A 15,924-nucleotide genomic window follows, 5' to 3' on the forward strand; every position below is an offset into this window, starting at 1 on the left:
TGGGATTAAAGGTGTCACCACCACCCACAAATTCTTAATATAGTATACCAGTGAACATATTACTACATGTGTTCAATAAATACTGGTTTCACGTCTTAGTATTTTTTGACAAAATGAACATGACAAATAATTCATATTTTTGAGTAAATGAAGTTATAAAATTAAAATGTATAAAATACAATAAAAATAAATATTAAAATTTAAAACAGTTAAGACTGAAGTGTCCATTTCAAAAATACTAGTTTCTGGAGTGCCTGAATGATGTGTGCACCACACTAAATGAGAGACAGTCTTTAGGCTCTCCAAGCTCCAACCTCTTAAATGGAGAATAAGGACAATGTAAGCATTCATTTTGTTGTACCTCTACCTAGAATAATTCACAAGTTGACCAGTATTTGGAAAAAGCAGACACGATAATCAGTCTTACAAATCTGATGTCTTTAAAATTTGTTTCAAATACCAATATATTTTAATTATTTCTTGTTTTTCTCGACCACACAGTACAGAAATCTTTTCAAAAGGAAACTTTAAATAGTTTTTCTATAGATTGCTTTATATATATATATATATATATATAAATATATATATCGTATATATGCATATATATCACATACATACAAATGAGACACAGTTTCAAACAGAAGCCTACAGTTACCAAAGGTAACTTAGGAATGGGCAAAAGTTGCCCGTATAAAACGTTAAGCACACGAGAAGGCGCTTTCACTGAGGAGCCCCTTGGTACCCAGCAAATGACAGCAAAAATGCCTGAGCTTGGCACGGCCTTCTGACTCTCCTGCAGGTCTAGACACGCACTCGCCTCCCCTTTTCTCGGCCTTCACTCCACACTTAATAGGTTGAGACCTATTAATCACTGCAATCCACAAGCTGCTGCAGGGGGCCAGAGACCCACCTTGATGCTTCACTCAACCCTGACCATGAAACATGGGTGTGTGTGTGTTGGGGATGGCGCTCCACTTTGCCAGATAATAAGGAAGCTGGAAACTTTTGCTTAGTCTCTTCTCACTGAAGTCACTAACTGGGAGTCCCAGAACAAACCTGAGCAGTGGGAGGAGTCTACTCCACCTTTGCAAGACCCGCTGGCCCTTCAGCCCCGCGCTCCCTTAAAACGTACGTGCTCCCCGAGCTCCTCCCGGCCGCTGCCTGACCCCCTACCCCCACCCCCGACCTCACCTGAGGGCGGGTCCTCTAGGGGATGGTTCAGGGAAGCCTCTAGGACAGTGGACCGGAGGAGAACGCTGCAGAAAACACTGTCATAGTCCGCCACGCTCGGGCTCCGGGGCTGCCGAACCTCGGCCGCCGCTCCTCCCGCCTCCCGATCCTTCTCCAGCTGCTCCCGGGCGGCTGCAGCTTCGCGCACTGCACGCTGGGAAATCGCTGCGCTCTCGAAGACTACGGATCCCAGAATGCAAAGCTGCAAAGCCAAACTGCACTCTGGGATGTGGAGTTTTCGTGTCACGCCTTCTTCCTCATCCATAATCATAAGGCCACAGAGGGGAAATAGAGCCGTAAAGCTCCTCACACGGTCGTGAAATGTAGTTGCCCCTAGCATCTGGGGCCTAGTTCCGGCATTGGCTGGCTGGGCGGGGAGTCGTGTCGCCTAGCAGCCGCCGCCGCTTTGGCGTGTTCAGGAAGAGTTGGCGGGAGCTTGAGAGCGCGAGGACCGCACAGGGAACTGGGAGCCCCGGGTGATGGCCGAACCCGGAGGTGGTCGCTGTAGATGAATGACTGCCGCTGGTTGCAAGGCTTGGTTTAGGTGGGTGGATCCTTGTGAGCCAGAGCAGCTTAGTGTCGGTCATAGGTTCATAATCCCCAGGGACAGCCTACCTACTCAGCCCTTCTGTCCTGTCCGCCGTGCCCTCGCAGCTTCATTCAGTTCGGTCTTTATTTGCGCACTTTAAAAATCCTCTCGTTCAGAATCGGAGGGCGTTTTCAAACTTCCAAGCATCCTGGGAGTTGGTAACATCATTGAGGGCTGGGGACTTGGAAGAGGGGACTCGGGTCCTAGCTCCGACTTCGTCTTAGCTGAGAGATAATAATTTAGCGTGTACATTGTCGTATAGTCTCCCCCAGGCGAACTAATTCTCAAGGCAGTTTACAGTCTATGCATCTGTTTTGCTTTTCCAGGAGCCATAGCTCTTTACCAACACCTGGGGAGTTAGAACGATAACGTAAATACTGCCATGCCATTTTCCTTGAAAGATGCTGAAATCCACCTGCTTTGTTGTAGGAGCTGAAAGACAGTGAAAGGATTCAAGATGCCACCTAATATAAATTGGAAAGAATTAATCAAAGTTGATCCAGATGACCTGCCACGTCAAGAAGAGTTGGCAGATAATTTATTGATTTCCTTATCCAAGGTGCTTAATAAATAATTTGTAAACACATATTTATAATGTGATTAATTGAAATTGGTTACTGAAACACTTGAATGCTACTGCTAGATGAGTGCTCTTATTTTATGTACGTGGTATGAAATGGTGCATTTTTAAATTTCCTTATTAGGTGGAAGTAAATGAACTAAAAGATGAAGATCAAGAAAACGTGATACATCTATTCAGAATTACTCAGTCGCTAATGAAGGTTTGTATACAGGAGATATTTAGCTAACAGTAAAGGAAATGTAAGAATGGATTCCTATATAAAGTATTCTTCATGGAAGTATTTGGAATGCCTAAGACCCCTCAAAGATGAGCTCTTTAAGTTTAGATTTAAAGAGTGTGGGGTGTACTATGCATAGCAAATCTCATTCCTATCCTAAAAAAGTGTAGGAAAAAAAAGTATTTTTAATAATAACATAAAGAAATATAACCAGAGCTTCAAATAAAATCACAGAATTTCTCCCCTAGAAACTAATGATGAAATGGTAAGAAGATTCTAGATCCTCATAAATAAATACTGAGATAGGATATATACTCATTGTTTTTCATTAGGGTAAATGTACGTAGAAAATTTATTGTAGGCTGTAGACAAACAGATTTTAGGTCAGTAGTTTGTGATATACTGTCAACGTGTTTGGGGGTCCATTTTTGTTATCAGCAGTTTTGAAGCAAATAAAGGTTTTTGAATCATAATTGGTATAGATACAGAAATGTGCTTATGAAGGCATAATTAGATGTGTTGTGTAGTACAGATTGAAGGGGACTGGAGCTGATTAACTTCAGTAGTAAGAAGGAGTTGACATAAAATTATGTACCAGAATAATGACAATTTCAATAGAAAAAAAAGATAATGAAAAGCATTTAAAATAATGTATAAAAAGTTTAAAGGGAAAAATCAGAGGTGGTTCAAAGTCCTGAAATTATAGAATTTATGAGCACTTATTCAACAAATATTTACTGACTGTCTTTCTGTGTGCAAGTCTTATGTTTCTGTGTGCAAGTCTCAGACTAATGACGGAGATAGCAAATGGAACACAATTTGTATTTTCCCTGTTTATAATAGAGTATAAATAATATAGCTTTCCCCCCTCTCATTTTAATGTAGATGAAAGCTCAAGAAGTAGAGCTAGCTTTGGAAGAAGTTGAAAAGGCTGGAGAAGAACAAGCAAAATTTGGTAAATGTCTTGGGGAAAAAAAAAAAAAACTACTGTGTTTTTGTTATTTATTAGGCAGTGCAAAAATTATCATAGTCTATAAAATATATATTCAATTCATATTGAAAAATACTGCATCTTTGCAAATATGACAAAGGTGATGAAGAAAACACAGAAACACACAGGAAAACTGGGTTCGGGTGGATTGGGCTCTCTGATGGAGAAACTGCAGCACCCCAGAAGCTTAGTGTCTTTATTATATACCCTTGAACTGAGAGGTGGAGTCATGGCATAGCTGAGTGTGAAGTCAGGTGACTGCATACAAATAAACGAGGCAGGGTTTCTGGTACTCAGTTGAACAAGGAGGCAGATTAAGCTAATCTCAGTAGCAGTATCTGTAGCAGACTATAAACGTAAGGGGGAAGAAAGCTGTGGTGGACCTTTTCTGCATAGGCTGTCACCCTCCACACGCAGACTCGTAGGGAAGGCCATTTCTCTGAGCCTAACCCAGGAAAGGCTTTTCCATTTGCCATAGGTCTGTAGCTTTGGAGTTCCTGACATGGCTTTGCCTGTGTCAGTAGCACACACTGACTCAGGACTTCACCCACTCAGGTCTTCCTCTGCTCTCTCCATCAAGACTTTTCTAGAATACCTAGTCCTTTGATTTAGTATCTGATTATTACTTTCTTATAAGAGGATGGAATCTTTTACAGAGAATTCTGCTATTTTTATTGAAATTCACTTAAAATCTGATTACAGGAAATGTAACTAATTGAAACATTTGTGTTTTTTTTTAATAGAAAATCAATTAAAGACAAAAGTAATGAAACTAGAAAATGAACTGGAGGTATGTCCTTTTGTATTTCCTTAAGTATAATTGTTATTAATTGTGTTATCTTAAATTATTTTCAAATTTTCTTATTGCTAGTTTGAAAAACACAAATATTGTGATCAAGAGGTTACTCATTATACAGAATGTGTTTTCTAAGAGTTAAGCATCAAATAAAATAGTTTCTGAATGGAGCTGTCACTCTAGAAAAGTATATAGAAAGTTTAGTAGTAATTGAGGTGATGGGATGTGGGAACTAAATACACTGAGATTCCAAAAGCCAAGAAGGTATGTAGTACAAAAGGATTAGTCTTTGAAAGAGAAACTAGGGAAAAGGAGATATGTATAGAACACATGCCTGTGAGTTTAGTGCTTAGAAATTGAGAGATTGGAAATGAGATAATCTATAAGAATTAAGAATAGAAGAGAGTATGGCCAAAATCTAAGAGTCAGATAAACGTTGAAATATAGTAGAGAAAGGACTGAAGATCTAGTCTGTGGAGTCAGATTAGAGTTGTAGTCCTCACTGTACTGACTTGATTAACTCTGTGCACTTGGCTGAGTTATTTCACATTTTCTACTGCATTTCTAGCAGTATATGTAAAGATATCGAGGATGGTAGAAGAGTGACATGATGGGTGGCTTGGAGGTTGCAGGGTGGAGGAAACCTAGGCAAATACTGACTTCTCTTCATGATCCTGAAAGAAATGAACAAGTCTCTGTTGAAAAAGTTCCCAGGGAATCAGGACCCTAAAATAACCTATTTGCAGCTTTGTAAGGAAAAAAAGAAGGGTTTAGTTAAAAGCAGCAGCTCAGATATTGAATATGTATCTTATAAGATGCTTTTAGATAGCACAGTGAGAACCTTCTTGAATATGTATCTTATAAGATGCTTTTAGATAGCACAGTGAGAACCTTCTTGAAGCAGTGAATATTGAAAAACATTTGAGTAAGAGGAAAGTACCAGAAATATGGAAAATGTTCACATGAGGCAACCATGGTCCATCTGAAAGGAATATGAAGTAAAATGAATCAAATGTCTGGAAAGTTTTAAAGGGTTCCTGTCCTGGCTTTCTTATAGTACTAGTCAGTCATAGTGTTTTGCATTTATACTTGTTAAAACAATTCAAGTGTACATGTGACTTTCACACTAGCAAGGATGGGCACTACAGAAAATATGGCTGCTATATTACAAATTATCATCTGTTCTAACTAGTCTGTGGTTTCAGAGAAAAGTAAGAACAAGAGCACCAAAAGAGTTTTAGGTGTCTAAGACTCTGGAGCAGCCTTCATAGTTGCATTTTAGTCTGTAACTATGCTTAGTGACAGCAACAGAGCTTGTATTCGACTCTTGATGGATGTTAGTGAGCTCATGTATTGATAACTTGCAAATGAAAGCCTAAATAAGTTCAGGTTTGTTTTTATAATTATCTTTTTATTATCCAGAACAATTTTAAATTTACATACCTTCTGATCGTATTCTCCCCTCCCACAAGTAGTTCTGGATTCTCTCCTCCTCCCTAAAAAACGTTAAGTTCTTTTTAATTATGTTTACATGCTTATACTTTTAAATATCTGATTTTCAAGCATACTGAAAAATCTTTGGAGTATGTATTTCTTGATTCATTTGAACCTTCAAGTAAAAAGGAATTACTTATATTTGGAAGAATTAATTCTTGGCTTATGATTTTTAGATGGCTCAGCAGTCTGCAGGTGGACGTGATACTCGGTTTTTACGTGATGAAATTCGTCAACTTGAAAAGCAATTGGAACAAAAAGATAGAGAATTAGAGGATATAGAAAAAGAATTGGATAAAGAAAAGAAAGTTAACGAACAAGTAAGATACATTTATCTTAATGAATCTTTATTGTTTAACATAATCCTTCATGGTTAATAGTTACCTTAGATCAGTTCTTGTTTATATGTTAGAGTTGAGAAATAATAGACACCTACCTAATTTTTGAAGCAGTGTTCATTTTGTCATCACATTTTAAAAATATAATGGATTACCTACTTCTAATTATGTGACTTGGAAAGTAATTCTTTAATTTTGTGGCATTGTTTTCTGAGGACATTACATAAAATTAACTTAGGTCTTGAACATTAGTATGAAAAAATGAATTTCATGTTCATAAATAAGCAAGTGATTTTTCTTACTGTCAAGTTAGTTTGGTGATTTATATATGAATTAATGAATTTTGGTGTGGTAGAATTGGAAAACATGAATATATGGCCCATGTACTTTTTCAGCTGCTATGGTATAAATTCCTTTTTTCACCTTTAACCATCATTATTATTTTTTTATTACTTTTTATTTTTTAAATTTCAATCACAGGTTATTTACTTTGTATCCCAGCCGTAGCCCCCTCCCTCATCTCCTCCCTGCCCCTGTCCAAGTCCACTGCTATGGGAGGTCCTCCTCCCCTGCCTTCTGACCCTAGCTTATCAGGTGTCTTCAGGACTGGATGCCATGTCCTCCTCTGTGACCTAGCAAGGCTGTTCTTCCCTCGGCTGGGGGGGAGCGAGGCGGCGGGGGAAGGCAGAGGGGTGGGAGGTAAAGGAGCCAGTCATCGAGTTCATGTCAGGAATAGTTCCTGTTCCCCTTACTAGGGAAAACCCACTTGGATACTGAACTACATGGGCTACATCCGAGCAGGGGTTCTAGGTAATATCCATACATGGTCCTTGGTTAGAGAAACAGTCTCATAGAGGACCCCTGTGTCCTGGTATTTTTGTTCTTGTGGAGCTCCTGTCCTCTCCTGGTCATATTATTTCCCCCTTTTATCGTATGAGTCCCTGCACTCTGCTGAAGGTTTGGTTATGATTCTCCACATCTGCTTTGACACACTGCTAGGTAGAGTCTTTCTTTTCTTTTTAAATTAATTTTTTTTATTATTAGTTACATTTTATTAATTTTGTATCCCAGCTGTATCCTGCTCCTTTATTCCGTCCCAATCCCACCCTCCCTCCCTCATCTCCTCCCTGCTCCTTTCCAAGTCCACTGATTAGGGAGGACCTCCTCCCCTTTCATCTGACCCTGTTTTATCAGGTATCTTCAGGACTGGCTGCAACGTCCTCCTCTGTGACCTAGCAGGACTGCTCCTCCCTGGGGAGGTGGGGAGGTCAAAGAGCCTGCCATTGAGTTCCTGTCAGAAATAGTCCCTGTTCCCTTACTATGGGAAACCAATTGATTACTGAGCTACCACGGGCTTCATCCGAGCAAAGATTCATAACCAAACATGGTCCTTCGTGGAGTGTCAGTCTCAGAAAAGACCCCTGTATCCAGATATATTTGGTCCTTGTGGAACTCCTATCCTTTCTACATCATACTAACTCCCCTTCTGCTGAAGATTTGGTTATGAGTCTTAGTATCTCTTTTAAAACACTGCTAGGTAGAGTCTTTCAGATGCCTTCTTTGGTAGAAATCATGAAATTTGCAGGCAAATGGTGGAATCTAGAAAAGATCATTCCGAGTGAAGTATCCCAGAAGGAGAAAGACAAACATGGTATATACTCGCTTATATAGACCTACAAGATATGATAAACATAATGAAATCTAAACACCTGAAGAAGATAAACAAGAAAGCAGACACGGGGTAAGATGATCAACCCTCACTTAGAAATACAAATGGGATGTGCTTTGGACGCATGACAGAAGCCTACCGCAGAGGGACTCTTTCTTTTGATAGGCTCCTGTCCTGTTACTTGTTTTCTCTTACTTCCCATATCCATCCCATTTGTTTTTCTAAGTGAGGATTGATCATCTTACCTCGGGTCCTCTTTCTTGTTTAGCTTCTTTAGGTATACATATTTTGGTATGTTTATCCTATCTTATACGTTTATATAAGTGAATACATAACGTGTGTTTTTTTGCTCCTGGGATACCTCACTCAGGATGATCTTTTCTAGACCCACCATTTGCCTGCAAATTTCATTATTTCTTTGTTTTTAATTGTTGAGTAGTATTCCATTGTGTAAGAGTATGGTAATTTCTGTACCATTCCTCCATTGCTGGACATCTGGGTTGTTTCCAGTTTCTGGCTATTACAAATAAAGCTGGTACAAACATGGTTAAGCAAATGTCCTTGTTGTGTACTTGAGCATCTTTTGGATATATGCCTAGGAGTTGTATAGCTGGATCTTGATGTGCTATTACTAATTGTCTGAGAAAGTGCCAGATTGATTTCCAAAGTGGTTGTACAAATTTACATTCCCACCAGGAATGGAGGAATGTTCCCCTTTCTCCACAACCTCTCTAGCATGTGTTGTCACTTGAGTTTTTAACCTTTACCATTCTGATGGATGTAAGGTGAAATCTCAGAGTCATTTTGATTTGCATCTCTCTGATGGCTAAGGACATTGAACATCTCTTTAGGTGTTTTTCTGACATTCTATATTCCTCTACAGAGAATTTTCTGTTTAGCTCCATATCCCATTTTTTAAATTGGATTGCTTGATTTATTGCTGTTTAATTTCTTTAGTTTTTTATATATTCTGGAAAGCAGCCCTCTGTCAAATATAGGGTTGGTGAAGATCCTTTCTCAGTCTGTAGACTGTCATTTTGTTTTGATGACAATGTCTTTTTTCTTTACAGAAGCTTTTCAATTTCATGAGGTCCCATTTATCGATTGTTGCTCTTAGAGCCTGTGCTGTTGGTGTCCTGTTTAGGAAGTTGTCTCATGTGCCATTGAGTACAAGGCTCTTCCCCACTTTTCTTCTAACTGATTTAGTGTATCGGTTTTTATATTGAGGTCTTTGATCCACTTGGACTTTAGTTTTGTGCAGGGTGATAAATATGGATCTATTTTCATTTTTCTGCATGTAGACATCCAGTTGGAGCAGCACCATTTGTTGAAGATGCTGTCTTTTTTCCATTGAATGGTTTTGGATTCTTTGTTGAAAATCAAGTATTCATAGGTGTGTGGGTTTATTTCTGGGTCTTCTATTTGGTTCCATTGATCCACCTTTCTGCTTCTATGCCAATACCATGCTGCTTTTATTACTATTACTGTGTAGTACAGCTTGAGATCAAGGATGGAGATACCTCCAGACGATCTGTTGTGGAACAGGATTGTTTTGGAAATTCTGGGTTTTTTGTTTCTCCAAGTTGAGAATTTTTCTTTCAAGGTCTGCAAAGAATTATATTGGTATTTTGATGGGAATTGCATTGAATCTGTAGATTGCTTTTGGCAGGAGGGCCATTTTCACTATGTTAATCCTACCGATTCACAGGAGATTTTTCCATCTTCTGATATCTTCTTCAATTTCTTTTTTCAGAGACTTGAAGTTTTTTTCAAACAGGTCTTTCACCTGCTTGGTTAGAGTCACACCAAGGTACTTTATGTTATTAGTGGCTATTGTGAAGGGTGTTGTTTCCCTAATTTCTTTCTCGGCCCTTTTGTCTTTGGTATACAGGAGGGCTTCTGATTTTTTTTGAGTTGATTTTTGTATCCAGCCACTTTGCTGAAGGTGTTTATCAGCTGAAGGAGTTCTCTGGTTGAATTTTTGGGGTCACTCAGGTATACTATCATATCATCTGCGAACAGTGACACTTTGACCTCTTCCTTTCCGATTTGTATCCCCCTTGATCTCCTTTACTTGTCTTATTGCTCTAGCTACGTCTTCAAGTACTATGTTGAATAGATATGGAGAGAGTGGGCAGCCTTGCCTTGTTCCTGATTTCAGTGGGATTGATTTAAGTTTCTCTCTATTGAGTTTGATGTTGGCTATAGGCTTACAGTATATTGCCTTTACTATGTTTAGGTATGTGCCTCGCATTTAAACATGAATGGACGTTGGACTTTGTCAAAAGCTTTTTCGGCATCTAAGGAGATGATCATGTGGTTTTTCTCCTTCAGTTTGTTTATATGGTGGATTACATTGATGGATTTCCGTATATTGAAATTGCATGCCTGGGATGAAGCCTACTTGGTGATGGTGAATGATATCTTTTACGTGTTCTTGGATTCAGTTTGCAAGTATTTTATTGAGTATTTTTGCATCAATGTTCATAAAAGAGATAGATCTGAAGTTCTCTTTTTTGTGTGGTTTAGGTATCAAGGAGACTGTGGCTTCATAGAATGAGTTTGGTAAAGTTCCTTCTGTTTCTATTTTGTGGAACAATTTAAAGAGAATTGGAATTAGCACTTCTTTGAAGGTCTGGTAGAATTCTGCACTGAAACCATCTGGCCCAGGACTTTTTTTGGAAGGAACACTGTTGATGACTGCTTCAATTTCCTATAGGGCTATTCAATCTTTCTACCTGAGCTTGACTTAATTTCAGTAGCTATAATCTATCAAGAAAATTGTCCATTTCTTTTAGATTTTCAAATTTTGTGGCATATAGGCTTTTTTAATACGACCTAATGATTGTTTGGATTTCCTCAGTTTCTGTAGTTATGTTACCCTTTTCATTTCTGATTTTGCTGATTTGGATAGTTTCTCTGCCTTTTAGGCTAAGGGTTGGCTAAGGGTTTGTCTGTCTTGTTGATTTTCCCTTTTTTTAATTTAATTTTTTTAATTAATTTATTTTTTTATATTAATCACAGGTTATTTACTTTGTATCCCAGCCATAGCCCCCTCCCCCATTCCCTCCCAATCCTACCCTCCCTACCTCATCTTCTCCCTGCCCCTTTCACAAAGAAACCAACTCTTGGTTTCATTGTTTCTTTGACTAGTTTTATTTGTTTCTAATTGATTGATTTTTGCCCTGAGTTTGATTATTTCCAGCTGTCTGCTCCTCTTGGGTGTATCTACTTCTCCTTTTTTTTTTTTTCCCCTAGGGCTTTCAGTTGGGTGATTAAATTGTTTGTGTGAGTTGTTACAAATTTCTTCTTGAAGGCACTTAGTGCTATGAATTTTCCTCTGAACACTGTTTTCATTGTGTCTCATAAATTTGGGTATGTTGTACCTTCATTTTCATTGAATTCTAGGAATCCTTAACCCAGCTGTCATTGAGTAGCAAGTTCAGTTTCCATGTATGTGTAGGGTTTATGTTATTTCTATTGTTGTTGAGGTCCAGGTTTAGTCCATGGTGGTCAGATAGAATACAGGGATTATTTCAAATTTTCTTGTATCTGTTGAGGCTTGCTTAGTGACTAACTATATGGTCTATTTTGGAGAAGGTTCCATGAGGTGCTGAAAAGAAGGTATACTCTTTTGAGTTGGGGTGAAAAGTTCTGTAGACATCTATTAGGTTCATTTGAATTAGGGCCTTTCTAAGTGCCTTTATTTCTCTATTTGGCTTCTGTCTAGATGATCTGTCCTTTGGTGAGAGTGGGGTGTTAAACTCTCCCACTATTAAGGTGTTAGGATTGATTTGTGATTTAAGCTTTAATAATGTTTCCTTTACAAATGTAGGTGCTCTTGTATTTGGGGTATAGATGTTCAGAATTGTGATGTCCTCTTGGTGGATTTTTCCTTTGATGAGAATGTAGTGCCCCTCCTCATCTTTTTTGATTAATTTGGTTGAAAGTTTATTTTATTAGATATTAGGATACTATATTAGATATTAGCTACTCCAGCATGTTTTCTGGGTCCATTTGTTCTGAAAAACATTTTTTAACAATCATTATTACAGCACAACCAGAACTTGCTTTGTAGTACTACGTTTTAGTCTAAGATATAGTTTTCAGTTTTAAGATATAGTCACAATTTAAGATAAACATAGCATTGGGATAAGATGGAACTTTGTGGGAGCATCACAATGTAAGACTATGTTGAAATATGCCAAATATGCCATATTTTTAAATATGGAGTGATATTTAAAACAGTCTGAATGTTCAACATTTAATGCAGAAACTGAATCTGGAAGTAGAATTAAGTATGCCTATAGAGATTAAAATGTATACATTGTCAAAGAATAGAACACTCTGGATAGAAGGTGCATCATTCACTAAGGCTACAGGTAAGAAATATTCAATTACTCACTTGAAATATAGATCAGGTAGAGTTTTTACCATTTGTCACATACTTTCTATGCATTAATTTATCATTCCTTATTTTTACTTAACATGTGAGAGTGAAATCATTTCTGATATGGTAGAAATAAAGGGATAAAGAAGGAATTAAATAAGTGCCCATTGTTGCAGCAAAGAAATGATAGTGAGGATTTGAATATTGATAGTCCCACTCAAGAATGTGCTGTCAACCACTCTCCTTCCCAGCTTTTTAAAAAATGAATGAATGAATTTTTATTTATTATAGTTTTTTCACTTTGTATCCCAGCTGTAGTCCACTCCCTCATCCCCTCCCAATCCTGCCCTCCTTCCCTCATCTCCTCCCTTGCACCTCCCCTAGTCTATTGATAGGAGAGGTCCTCCTCCCTTTCATCTGATTCTAGCCTATTAGGACTCATCAAGGCTGGCTGTATTGTCTTCCTGTATGGCCTGGTAAGGCTGCTTGCTTCCCCTTCAGAGGGAGGTGATCAAAGAGCGAGCCACTGAGTTCAAGTCAGGGATAGTCCCTGTTCCCCTTAATAGGTGACCCACTTGGAGATTGATCTGCCATGGGCTACATCTGTGCAGGGGTTCTAGGTTATCTTCATGCGTGGTCCTTGGTTGGAGTATCAGTCTTAGAAAAGAACCCTGGGCCCAGATTTCTTGGTTCTGTTGCTCTCCCTGTAGAGCTCCTGTCCCCTCCAGGTCTTTCTATCTCCCTCTTCTTTCATAAGATTTCCTGCACTCTGCCCAAAGTTTGACTATGAGTCTCAGCATCTGTTTTGATATCCTGCTGGGTAGAGTCTTTCAGAGGCCCTCTGTGGTGGCTCCTGTTCTGTTCCCTGGTTTCTTCCTCTTTGATGTTCATCCCGTTTGCCTTTCTGAATGAGGACTGATCATCTTACCCAGAGTCCTCCTTCTTGCTTAGCTTCATAGTACTACCTCAAGATCCAGCTATACCACTCCTAGGCATATATCCAAAATATGCTCAAGTATACAACAAGGACATATATACGCAACCATGTTCATAGAAGCTTTATTCATAATAGTCAGAATCTGGAAACATACCAGATGTCCATCAACTGAGAAATGGATACAGAAACTGTGGCACATTTATACAATGGAATACTACTCAGCAATTAAAAACAAGGAAATCATGAAATTAGCATGCAAATAGTGGAATGATCATCCTTAGTGAGGTACCCCAGAAACAGAAAGACACACATAGTATATACTCACTTATAAGTGGATATTAAACAAATAATATAGGATAAACATACTAAAATCTGTATACCTTCTCAGCCTTAATTCTCCAGAACTCCTGGGAAAGGCCAAGTCCTAAGGAATTCTTTTAAAGAACCAAAACAGAATGTTTGAATACAAGGATAGTTCAGATCAGTCCTTTTAAAACTTACTCGTTTGTTTAAAGTGGACTGGAGAGGGTCAGAGTCAGTAAGGAAGCATATGTAATAATTCTGACAAGTACTAATGGTGGCCTAACTAAGGCAATAACTGACGGGATTAGAAGACAGACACATGCTTGATAGAAAGAGAAGTAATTGCGTGTGGTGATTGATGAAGGAGAGTAATGGAGAGTCTGCCTATTTTGTGGTATGGGCATGTTTCGAACACTAAATAGTTTAGAGTTTGAACATTATTGTTTCAGTATTGTACAGTTAAATTTGAGTTTTTTTGTGGACATACTCAAAGAAGAAATATTTGAATCTCGTATTCACAGTAGACACTGGACAAATCATGAGAGTGTATTGGTCTTCACAGCTATTAATGAAGCTAGAACAATGATCTTACGGTGTATCTCTGGCAAATATTTAATAAAATAATGAAGAAGATATTCTGAAAGAAAGACATCAAGAGTGAAGAGTTTGAGAAGCGAATGGAAAACAGTAGAATAACATTGAATTCTTGAGTGTTAAATTCTTAATTTTCCAATTTAGAATATGATTGAACAGATAGTACCAGATTGTAACCAGTGTTTGCTATTTTGTGTGTTCCTTTTTCTCTCTTCCACCCTTATGAACCTCATAACACTAGTTAGGAAAAAAAAATAAAGGATAGAGAGGAAAGAAAGGGGGCAGTGTTATTGTTAGACTACTACCTGCTGATTAGGGGTGTCAAGTTCCTTGGGACAAATTTGATCTTTGTCAAAATATCTAATTTCTTATTTCTCATTTCTTTTACCAAGACTACTTGACAAACCACAACCAACAGCATCTGACCACCAACCACCCAACAACAGCAGCAACAGCAACCCTGACTCTTAGGGCCCTAGCATATGTATATTCTCTGAAAAGTTCCCAGAATTCCAAATGTCTCACATTCACAGAAGCTATCTGCAGCCGCAAAATCAGGCCTGCACAAAGCAAATCATAGCCACCTGCTGTGAAGCAGTCCCGTATCCCCACACCTGGGATTAAAATGAAAATATTTCCGTAATATTTTTGTGTTTTTAAAGAAATCAAAATTGCAAAATTCTTACTACACCAGATAATAATAATAGTCATTATTTTAACTCCTATCAAAACTTTTAAAATTTACATTTGCTTTGGATGTTACTAAGAACTTTCTTTAAATGTTTTATTTTAGAAAATATAATTTTATAAATATTGTCAAAAAACCAATATTTTCATATTCTCCTCATGTGTATTCATCAATTAATATTTCTGTTATTCCTTTGTACATATAGTTTTTCATCTCTCATTTTGCTTTTGTTGAGCCATTTGAGACTTACTTTTAGACATAATAATACATTACACTTAAGTAGGTCTCCAAAAGTAAGTTTTCACTTACACAGCCAAAATAGAAGTTCAGGAAATGTAATATTGATTCCATAGTGTTCTATAATCAGATTTCCTCTACTGACCTAATAGTGTCTTCTGTTTCCTAGCTGCTGCCCCCTAGTTTCTAAAGAACCATCATAAGCCTCCTTATAGATTTGCTTATAAGTTTGCTGCATATATTCATGTTTGGAGTTTTTGTTCTAATAAGACAGAAAACAGAAAAATAAAAGACCATAAAAAAGACCATAAAAGGATGTCTTATGGAATATAGGTAATAAAAAAGCATCATATTGATTATAATATTTTTTTCTGCCCAGAAGAAAAAGGAAACTGCCACAAATGAACTGTTTTAGGTTAAGAAAACAACATTTAGTATTTTTTGCTGTTCTGTTTGTTGAGCATCATGATAAGAACTTTACATCCTCATGACAACAAAAGAGATGAAATGATTTAAGAGATAGTAAATAGCTTTTTCATACTAAAGTAGGAATTATAATCAAACCTAGGCCAATCTGATTTCAGATTATTAATTATTTATCTGCCATTTGTTATGTATTGATAGCTTATAAAGTGCAAAGAGAAAATTTTCTTTTTTTAATTTTTATTTTTTTAATATTAGTTATAGTTTGTTAACTTTGTATCCCTGCTGTATCCCACTCCCTCTTTCCTTCCCAATCCCATCCTCTCACCCTCATCTCCTCCCTGCCCCTTTCCAAGTCCACTGAAAAGGAAGAACCTCCTCCCCTTCCATATGATACTGGTTTATCAGGTATCTTCAGGACTGGCTGCAAAGTCCTCCTCTATGG

The 15,924-nt window shown here is 37.9% G+C and overlaps 2 protein-coding genes across 2 annotated transcripts in view; one reads left to right on the forward strand and one right to left on the reverse strand.

Moving 5' to 3' along the window:
• The window catches only part of Tmtc3 (transmembrane O-mannosyltransferase targeting cadherins 3), a 44,799-nt gene extending 43,476 nt beyond the window's left edge, over nt 1-1,323 (reverse strand). The window contains exon 1 of the mRNA XM_055627950.1: nt 1,192-1,323. The gene's annotated coding sequence lies outside the window, so the exon portion shown is untranslated. The remainder of the gene's footprint in view (nt 1-1,191) is intronic.
• Nucleotides 1,324-1,614: 291 nt separating this feature from the next.
• The window catches only part of Cep290 (centrosomal protein 290), a 96,492-nt gene continuing 82,182 nt past the window's right edge, over nt 1,615-15,924 (forward strand). The window contains exons 1-6 of the mRNA XM_055627832.1: nt 1,615-1,774; nt 2,249-2,378; nt 2,524-2,601; nt 3,505-3,574; nt 4,354-4,400; nt 6,077-6,220. Coding sequence (XP_055483807.1) covers nt 2,277-2,378; nt 2,524-2,601; nt 3,505-3,574; nt 4,354-4,400; nt 6,077-6,220 — 441 coding nt within the window. The 5' untranslated portion in view covers nt 1,615-1,774; nt 2,249-2,276. The remainder of the gene's footprint in view (nt 1,775-2,248; nt 2,379-2,523; nt 2,602-3,504; nt 3,575-4,353; nt 4,401-6,076; nt 6,221-15,924) is intronic.

This window comes from Psammomys obesus, unplaced genomic scaffold, assembly GCF_907164565.1.
Source record: "Psammomys obesus unplaced genomic scaffold, mPsaObe1.curated_primary_1811, whole genome shotgun sequence".
Lineage (NCBI taxonomy): Eukaryota > Metazoa > Chordata > Mammalia > Rodentia > Muridae > Psammomys > Psammomys obesus.